The sequence below is a fragment of the Mandrillus leucophaeus genome, unplaced genomic scaffold, assembly GCF_000951045.1.
Source record: "Mandrillus leucophaeus isolate KB7577 unplaced genomic scaffold, Mleu.le_1.0 Scaffold148, whole genome shotgun sequence".
NCBI lineage: Eukaryota > Metazoa > Chordata > Mammalia > Primates > Cercopithecidae > Mandrillus > Mandrillus leucophaeus.
In genome coordinates this window covers 4653941-4664408 of record NW_012101454.1, presented here as the reverse complement: position 1 = coordinate 4664408, position 10468 = coordinate 4653941, and the positions used below count along the sequence as shown (strand labels likewise).

The window sequence follows — 10468 nt, the reverse complement described above, 5'->3', positions numbered from 1 at the left end:
AAATTCTTTTCTTTAAGAATGTTGAATATTGGCCCCCACTCTCTTCTGGCTTGGAGAGTTTCTGCCAAGAGATCTGCTGTTAGTCTGATGGGCTTCCCTTTGTGTGTAGCCTGACCTTTCTCTCTGGCTGCCCTTAACATTTTTTCCTTCATTTCAACTTTGGTGAATCTGACAATGGTGTGTCTTGGAGTTGCTCTTCTTGCGGAGTATCTTTGTGGCGTTCTCTGTGTTTCCTGAATTTGAATGTTGGCCTGCCCTACTAGGTTGGGGAAGTTCTCCTGGATGATATCCTGCAGAGTGTTTTCTAACTTGGTTCCATTTTCCCTGTCACTTTCAGGCACACCAATCAAACATAGATTTGGTCTTTTCACATAATCCCATATTTCTTGGAGGCCTTGTTCATTTCTTTTTACTCTTTTTTCTCTACACTGCTCTTCTTGCTTCATTTCATTCATTTGATCTTCAATCACTGATACTCTTTCTTCCAATTGATCGAGTCAGTTATTGAAGCTTCTGCATTTGTCACGTAGTTCTCGTGTTATGGTTTTCATCTCTATCAGTTCTTTTAAGGTCTTGTCTGCATTGATTATTCTAGTTATCCATTCATTCAGTCTTTTTTCAAGGTTTTTAGTTTCTTTGCGCTAGTTCCGTAGTTCCTCCTTTAGCTCTGAGAAGTTGATCAACTGAAGCTTTCTTCTCTCAACTCATCAAAGTCATTCCCCGTCCAGCTTTGTTCCATTGCTGGCGATGAGCTGCGTTCCTTTGGAAGGGGAGATGTGCTCTGATATTTTGAATTTCCAGCTTTTCTGCACTGCTTTTTCCCCATCTTTGTGGTTTTATCTGCCTTTGGTCTTTGATGATGGTTACGTACTGATAGGGTTTTGGTGTGGGTGTCCTTTCTGTTTGTTAGTTTTCCTTCTAACAGTCAGGACCCTCAGGTGTAGGTCTGTTGGAGTTTGCTTGAGGTCTACTCCAGACCCTGTTTGCCTGGATATCAGCAGCAGAGGCTGCAGAATATAGAATGTTGCTGAATGGCAAGTGTTGCTGTCTGATTCTTTCTCTGGAAGCTTTGTCTCAGGGATGTACCCTGCCGTGTGAGGTGTGGGGTGTCAGCCTGCACCTAGTGGGGGATGTCTCCCAGTTAGGCTACTCAGGGGTCAGGGACCCACTTGAGCAGGCAGTCTGTCCGTTCTCAGATCTCAACCTCCATGCTGGGAGATCCACTGCTCTCTTCAAAACTGTCAGACAGGGGCATTTACCTCTGCCAAGGTTTCTGCTGCTTTTTGTTTAGCTATGCCCTGTCCCCAGAGGAGGAGTCTACAGAGTCAGGCTGGCCTCCTTGAGCTGTGGTGGTCTCCACCCAATTCGAGCTTCCCAGCAGCTTTGTTTACCTACTTAAGCCTCAGCAATGGTGGGCACCCCTCCCCCAGCCTCACTGCCACCTTGCAGTTAGATCTCAGACTGCTGTGCTAACAATGAGGGAGGCTCCATGGGTGTGGGACCTCTGGGCCAGGTGTGGGATATAATCTCCTGGTGTGCCATTTGCTAAGACCCTTGGTAAAGCGCAGTATTAGTGTGGGAGTTATCCAATTTTCCAGGTGTTGTGTGTCTCGATTTCCTTTGGCTAGGAAAAGGAATTCCCTTCCCCCTTGCACTTCCCAGGTGAGGTGATGCCTCGCCCTGCTTCAGCTTTAGCTGGTCAGGCTGCACCCACGGACCAGCACCAACTGTCTGACACGCCCCTGTAAGATGAACCCAGTACCTCAGTTGAAAATGCAGAAATCACCCGTCTTCTGTGTCACTCACACTGGGAGCTGGAGGCTGGAGCTGTTCCTATTCGGCCATCTTTGGTGCGCCCTCCGAACTCATCCTTTTTAATGGCTGCATAGTATTCCATGGTGTATATGTGCCACATTTTCTTTATTCAGTCTATCATTGATGAGCATTTGGGTTGGTTCCAAGCCTTTGCTATTGTGAATAGTGCTGCAATAAACATACGTGTGCATGTGTCTTTATACTAGAACTTAAACAAATTTACAAGAATAAAACAACCCCATCAAAAAGTCGGTGAAGGATATGAACAGACACTTCTCAAGAGAAGACATTTATGCAGCCAACAAACATACGAAAAAAAGCTCATCATCACTGGTCATTAGAGAAATGTAAATCAAAACCACAATGAGATACCATCTAATGCCAGTTAGAATGGTGATCATTAAAATGTCAGGAAACATTAGATGCCGGAGAGGATGTGGAGAAATAGGAACACTTTTACACAGTTGGTGGGAGTGTAAATTAATTCAACCATTGTGGAAGACAGTGTGGCAATTCCTCAAGGATCTCGAACCAGAAATACCATTTGACCCAGCAATCCCATTACTGGGTCTATACCCAAAGGATTACAAATCATTCTAGTATAAAGACATGATTTTTTAAAAAAAGTAAAACACCTTTCTTTCTTGTTTCATTATATATCATGAATTTGGATGAAATTTCGATGTTTTAGTCCAGAAAATTTGCTTTTGAAACAAAAACCCTTTGTTCTTTAGATACCAAACATTTCTTAGAGCATCTTAGATGTTAAGCATTCTGCAACATTTGGCCTTAGCTGGGGTGTAATAATAGAAAGAGCAGGCAGAGGTGTCTGCAGCTGAGATTTTGGTAAGCAATCAAAAAGTGATGACTGTTGCTTTTATTTCAGCTGTATTATTGTTTTCTGCTACCCTAATTCCCAATCTCAAAATTGATTGAGTTCATGGTAAATATTTTGGAATATATTGTTAAGCTGTCTAGTGTTGGGAAATGGAGAAAGGCCATAAAAATATTAAAGAAATTAGTGTTATTTTCTCATAGCAGTGGCTAAGAATGAAATGAACTCCTCTCAACTTCACATCTTTCACACTTGCTTTGGATGTCCCAGCACCCAAAAATCTGTGCCTGGAGGTGGGCTGTGTGTGTGTGTGTATACACACAAATACACCCACACCAAGTGGTGGGAAAATCTACAACTTGGGGATTCAGGATGCATGACACAGAGGAGGGGCATTATTTCCTGAGTTTTATTTGAAATTGTTAATATCAGAGAGCTAGGAAAACACAGCATGGCTGAACTTGTCCTTATATGTTCCCAAAAGCAAACTAGTACTTTTTTTACTTGATATTATTAGAAACACAAAATGTGAATTTTTTTGTGTGTAGTTGAGTGTCACCAGAGACCAGGATGAAAATGATAAGGCTCCAGAGCCAACCTGGGCTGATGATCTGCCTGCCACTACCTCATCTGAGGCCACCACCACCCCCAGGCCACTGCTCAGCACCCCTGTGGGTGGGGCAGAGGGTAGGTAAACCAGAACTCCAAGTCCCATTTTGATTCTACAGTATCGTGCACAGATTTGGTGCACAAAGGTAAGAGAGATCTGCCAACCTGCTACTGTATCTACAATGTGCGGAAGGCACAGGGTTGCCCAGAGAGAAAATGTTATGATTCTAAATAAGCAGGACAAAATATAGTTTTCACTGGACTATATGTAGAATTTGAAAACTGGCTGGTTGTGGAGTAAATTTGGTCTATAAAGAATTTCAAAGTTCTTATAGTATTTACTATTTTAATTTGAATGCTTTTAGAGGGGATTATGTTCTCCTATTTGCCGTAGTCCATACTGCTCCCTATTGTCTTACATGTGCCCTTCACATATGTAGACATTTGAATTTTTGAACCTTTTATTGCATAGGAAAGAGAAGCTAAAATCTAGATTCTGATTCATTAACATATTTTCTATAGAGTTCACATCTATAGAAAATTGTATTATTACGTACATATTTTCTGCAGAATATGAGAGACAATTTTTGTGCTCAAAAGTTTAGATTAGCTTTAAAATGAATTAAACATATACATTATTTGGTTTTGTTTTTAAGGGCAAAGGTAGTAGAAATACATGACTCTTTTTGCATTTGGTCTAGGGAGTCTGCATAGTAGAGGTAGATTTAGAGGTAAGTTTTAGAAAATAAATGAATCAAGACATACCCCAAATCTGGGAAAATGTTTAAGGAAGATAGAGAGAGTACTGGTTTAGCTATTGCAAAATAACGATTCTGACATATAAATCCCAGAGAGCAATTATCTATTTGGGGTTTTTTGTTTGTTTTTTGGCTTCTCCTACCTTGGAATCACTTCCTCAAGTAGGAAATACTAATCAAGGCACTCCAGAGTACCACACAATAAAAAGGGATTTAGCAAATGAGGAGTTCCATAATTAAAGGAACCTTATCAGGACAATGTAACTTTATTGTTACAGCTATCCTATGCTTTCTTATAGTAGGTGTATTTCTAAAATAAGACAATATGACATTAGAAGGTCATAGCATGTTTTTAGTGTCCTGCAAGAGCTGTTCTTTTTTAAAAATAGTTGTAATATAAAGACAGTCCTTCATTTTACTTTTTTTCGTAACTGAAAGAGTTTTCCTTTCATAGTGGGCAATTGCGTGCGATCATAGTGGTGGTTTCTGTGAACAGAGTGGGAGGAAATGTGTACAGAAAGTGGAAATGTTATTCCATCTTTTCATTTGATTGTAAATCAAATCCAATGTAAATGAAAGAAGTCCTGTCTTTCTAATCCCCACAAAAGTATTAGCCAACGAAGTCTCACATAGGCCTTCAGAGAAATAAGCATTTTTAATGTGGTTTCATGAGGATCAAAAACCTTCATGTTTTCAAAAGAATTAATATCTAGTAGCAGAGTTTCAGGTGGTGAGGGAAATATTTTAGGCTTAGAACCATATTTTCTTGGTTGGTTCATTAGTGTGTATGAAGAATAAAGTTTGTTTATATAACTTTATAAGGTTTTTATTTTTCATGTCTTCAGTATAAGAAAAATCCATAACACATTTTCCTTTTCTCACTCTAGATCCTAGATGTTTGGAAGCCTTGAAGCCTGGAAACTGTGGTGAATATGTGGTTCGATGGTATTATGACAAACAGGTCAACTCTTGTGCCCGATTTTGGTTCAGTGGCTGTAATGGCTCAGGAAATAGATTCAACAGTGAAAAGGAATGTCAAGAAACCTGCATTCAAGGATAAGCAAGTAAATTGGCCTGTCTCTATCAAAAGCCTAGAACTCTCTAATTTCCACATATTCACCCAATACAAATACAGCACTATATTTGAGTGTATACTGAGTATTTACACCTTATAAATGCAATTGAAATCTCACTACAGCCCTAGGATGTAGGTATTATTAACCACTTATATAGGTAAGGAAGCTGAGTCTCTGAGAAGTTTAGTAACTTGTCAACTGACACCCAACTAAAAAGTGTCAGAGCTGAGGATTTAGACTTAGAGCTCTGTAACTTCAATACACAGGCTCTATCTACTTCACAACCTGCAATGTGATTCTGATTCCTTTAATTCCTGTTGTATGTACTATGTCAGCTCAAGCCCCTACCCCTGCCCCTGCCCATACCTCCACCCACTCCCTCCCCAACCTCCTTATGTCCCTGACAGTAGCAAGACGTACGTGATAGGAAGGACTTCGGTGTGGGAATTAGAAATGATGTGAATGTTCATGCAGGAGTGCTGGGATAGGAGTAGGGATGGTGAAGGTAGTTAGATGTTTGCCTCACTTGCCCTGAAAGTGGTAACAGGAAGAAACCAATCCGAATTAAAATTACTTAAATGTATCACAAACTGTCACTTTGTATTCCTCCAACATGTTTGGTAACAAAGTGTTTAATGTATGTTAAAACAATATACCCTTTCATACCCTTCCATTAAGATATGTCAATGGGCCCTTCCATTTTATGGAGTGGAATTGGAAGGCTCTTGACAGCCAGGAACCACTTGAAGTTGGCATCCACTCTTGAACAGCATGTATTAAACAGAATTAAAGATAGGACTCACACTGAAAAGTGAGCCACCAAATTGAAATGCGAGTAATGGAGAGTAACAGAGAATTGACTCTGTCATTTTATAATACTTTTGCAAGCTCCTGTCTGGGAAGAGCATTAGTTCTGATCTGAGTTCAGACTGCACTTACGTATTTCTTTTTTTTTTTTTCCCAGACTGAGTCTTGCACTGTCACCCAGGCTGGAGTGCAGTGGCGCAATCTCAGGTCACTGCAACCTCCCCGTCCTGGGTTCAAGTGATTCTCCTGCCTCAACCTTCTGGGTAGCTGGGATTACAGGCACGCACCATCATGCCCAGCTTCACCTCGGGATCCACCCGCCTCGGCCTCCCAAAGTGCTGAGATTACAGGCGTGAGCCACCCTGCCCAGCCACATATTTCATCTTACAAAACTCTTTCTAGGCTGGGCACTGTGGCTCACGCCTGTAATCCCAGCACTTTGGGAGGCTGAGGCGGGCGGATCACCTGAGGTCAGGAGTTTGAGAACAGCCTGGCCAACATGGTAAAACCCCATCTCTACTAAGAATACAAAAATTAGCTGGGCCTGGTGGTGCGTGCCTGTAATCTCAGCTACCCAGGAGGCTGAAGCAGGAGAATCGCTTGAACCTGGGAGGCAGAGGTTGCAGAGAGCTAAGATCGCGCCACTGCACTCCAGCCTGGGTGACAGAGCGAGACTCTGTCTCAAAACAAAAACAAAAACAAAAACAAAAATACTTTCTCCTTCTATCAGGTCTACCCTCATTCAATTCAACGGTGCAAAAAGGAGCACTCAAGAAGGAGATAGAAGAATAGCCATCTTGGCAGAAATAATGATATATATAATTTTTTTATTTAATTAAAATTGTGTTATATAATATTTGATACTACAAAAGAAGATAATGTATCATGCTTGTCATTTTAAAAACACAATAAGATGAACACCAGTGAACACATCACCTAGAGAATGAAGCAAACATCACAAATTCTACTGAAGCTTCCCGTGTGGCCCTCCGCCATCCCAGCCCTCTGTTCCATGCCAGGGATATCCCATTTTGAACTTCGTGTTTATCATGTCAATGTGCTGTTGACTTTTATAGGTAATTTTACATGTAAAATTCTATATATCTTTATGTGTCACTAAACAGTAAATATTTAGCCTTGCTTATTTTAGAGTTTTACAGAAATGGTGTCAATGGTGTCATACACTAGTCTTCCGCAACTTACCATCTTCATTCAATATTATAACTAATCCATATATTTTATGATACATAAATGTACTCCTAAATAATTTCTTATTTAGCCTTTTTGAGCTTTTGAAAACTTGCATCATAATATGCAATTCTCTACAACTCACTAGATTATTACATTATAATTCATAGATGTTCATTTACTTCCACGGTTGTATATTTATGTGAATATACCACAATATGCCTCATCTGTGATCAGTTAAGTTCTTCTATTTCATTTTCCTCAGTATTCTGCCACTGTTGCTGTGAATGTTCTTATTCATGTCTCTGAGTACACATACACCAGTGTTTTTCAGGAGTATATTCCCCAAAAGTAGGATTTCTGGGTTGCAAAGTATGTAAGCGTTCAAAACTAGTGTATCATACCCATTTGTTTCCTGAAGTGTCTGAGCCAATTTATTATAAATTCCCAGCAGTTGCCTATAAAAGTTCCCATTGCTTGATATTCTTATCAGCACTTAGTATTATCAGATTTCTTGATTTTGCTAGTATAGGTGTAAAATGGTATCTTATTTTATTTTATATTTGTTTTTGAGATGGAGTGTTGCTCTGTTGCCCAGTGTTACAGTGGTACAATTTCAGCTCACTGCAACCTACACCTCCTGGACTCAGGTGATCCTCTCACCTCAGCCTCCTGAGTAGCTAGGACTACAGCTGCCTGCCACCATGCCAAGCTAACTTTTGTATTTTTAGTAGAGGTGGGGTTTTGCCTTGTTGTCCAGGCTGGTCTCGAACTCCTGGCCTCAAGTGATCCATGAGCCTCAGCCTCCCAAAGTGTTTGGATTATACCTGTGAGTCACTGCGTCTGGCCAGTATATTATTTTTATTTGCCTTTCTCTGGTGACACCTTACCATGTTTATTTACCTTCTGTGCTGCTGCTTCTGCGAAATACCTGTTTATAATTAGGAAAGATTTTCTTTATTGGATTGTTTGTCTTTTCCTTATTGAGTTCTTGGAACTCCTATATATGTGGAATCTAAATCTTTGCTAATTATTTGTGTTGCTAATATCTTCATAGTGTGTCTTTTTACTTTTTTCTTGTTTTAAAAAACTCAATTTTAATGCAGTCCAATTTACCCATCTTTCGTTTTGTGGCTGGAACTTTTGTTCCTTCTTTACGCCACTTAGCCTGTCAGCCTCTCAGCCATTTTTCTCAGGCGAGAAACTTCCCTAGGACAAAAATGACTCTGAGTGCTGGCTCCACCTCACTAGATAATCATCTTCATGCCAGGTAACTTCTTAGGAGCCTGTTAGCTCTTTGGTGTCGGAGGCATCCAAACCAGAGTGACTCCACCTTGAATAAAGGCTGCGTAAAGCCAAACCTGCTGGGTAACATTCCCAGGAAGTTAGGTACTCTTGGTCACAAGATGTTTATGGTTAAGGGAATAAGTTAATGGTGCTAACTAATTAAGTAAGACTCAGAAGTTATGGAAGTATCCCAATATTTTAAGAACAAAAAGCATTCTTAGTTTTAGAGTTTCACTTTAGAATAACAATATACTCATGGATTCTTGCTGAAATCAATAGTTGCAGAAGAGAATAACAATACTAATAGCCTGTCACAAGCTGATCACAAGCCTTTATAATAAAGCACATTGTTTTTAGCTCTAATACCCTATATAAGCAAGTATTAGGTTTAGGAGGGGCGTTCCTCCTCTTGCTTTTTGAGGACACCCTACTCTGTAATAAGAGTAGTCTCTAATAAACTATCTTAATTTCACTATACTTTGATACTTGCCCTGAATTATTTACTGCATGCAATCCATGAACCAGCTCTTGTGGTCTGGGTTGACAACCCTTTTCCAGTAACATTAGTGATTTCCAGGTGCTTAAAAAAAATTTTTTTTTTGGCCAGTGGCCGTGGCTCATGCCTGTAATCGCAGCACTTTGGGAGACTAAGGTGGGCAGATCGCTTGAGCCCAGAAGTTTCAGACCAGCCTGGGCAACATGGGAAAGCTCCATCTCTACAAAAAAATTTAAAAATTAGCCAGACATCATGATGGGTGCCGGTAGTCCCAGCTACTTGGGAGGCTGAGGTGGGAGGATCACTTGAGTTCAGGAGGTCAAGGTTGCAGTCAGAGTGACACTAAGACCCCATCTCAAAAAAAAAAATTTTTTCTCTTTATCTTCTTTAGTTGTCCTTAGCATGAAAATGGGTATGAGTTATAGAAATAGCCTTTACCATATTTTTTGTTGTAGGATGGAGAGCTATGGGTATTTTCTCATTTCCTGGATGCCCACAGTGCATTAAAACATAGGTATTGGTCACCATATTGTTGTTGGAAAGTAGAAGAACCCTTTAGAGTATCTAGGCTGCTATTTTGACAGGAGAAAAAATACTTACATTTCTTGTTCAAGCTTTTCACAACTTTGCCCACATAGAAAACTGATATGGAAGCATGTTGTAAATGTTGACTTGGGTGTTTGTCCCTTTGTCTGCAATGTCCTTCTCCTCCTTCCCTGAATGACCACATCTTAATACTGCAAGGACAACCTGAAGACCTCTTCCTTTGTGGTACCCTCTCGTCTCTACCAATTGAGTGGCAACCAAAATGAGTGGCTGAAGCACGGGTCTCAATGATCGAGGTTTATTAAGCCAGCTTTAGGGCAAATCCAGGGAAAACACCCATTTGAAGGAGGTTTCAGAAAGTTTAGTATTTATACATTTCTGCAAAGTGGGGAAGGCATGTAGGAAGAGGGGCAGCTAGCCAGTAAGGCAAATAGTTATTTTCCCGTGTGTCTTTCATTAGTGCCCAGATCTACATTTTACACAAGACAAGTTGAAAGTCTGAAGAGAAAAAGAGAGTGAAGCAAGAGCCAATTATGTAGATATCTCTGGGCAACTGGAGAAAAGATTGATCTCTTGTCTTTGTCGTGCACCTGGGAAGATAAACTTGTAATCAATATTATCAGCGTGGAATTGAACAGACTTCAGTTTAGGAACTAGACTTGGATTGTAGACCTATAGTTACAATTGGCATGTCCTTGCTTGTGGGAGGCCAGGAAAGAATTTATCTATGAATGATCTGTTGGGGGCAGTGCTTTCCGGATGCCTAATGCCTTTTACCTTTCCGTGGGGATCTGGCTGATGCACAATGTTAGTAACAGCTATTCATTTGGAAGAAGAGTAGTGCAATGACTCAGCCCCAGGCTTAACCTTTTCTTTTGCATAAGAATTTGAGGAGGTCCCGAGATTTTTTTCCTTTCCCTTACGTGGTTCACTCACTCCCAACACTGAGGACCCAAAGCCCTTGGCTTATGCCTCCATTCTGCACACTGACGTCAGGCTGAGCTACTTTGCTCTTTTTTTTTTTTTTTTTTTTTTTTTTTTTTTTTTTTTT

At 40.4% G+C, this 10468-nt stretch overlaps 1 protein-coding gene across 1 annotated transcript in view; it reads left to right on the top strand.

Moving 5' to 3' along the window:
* Positions 1–5835, top strand: part of COL28A1 (collagen, type XXVIII, alpha 1) — a 198752-nt gene extending 192917 nt beyond the window's left edge. Inside the window, exons 34-35 of the mRNA XM_011974720.1 lie at positions 3199–3337; positions 4905–5835. Of these exons, the coding sequence (XP_011830110.1) occupies positions 3199–3337; positions 4905–5077 (312 nt within the window). The 3' untranslated portion in view covers positions 5078–5835. The remainder of the gene's footprint in view (positions 1–3198; positions 3338–4904) is intronic.
* The last annotated feature ends 4633 nt before the right edge of the window (positions 5836–10468 follow it).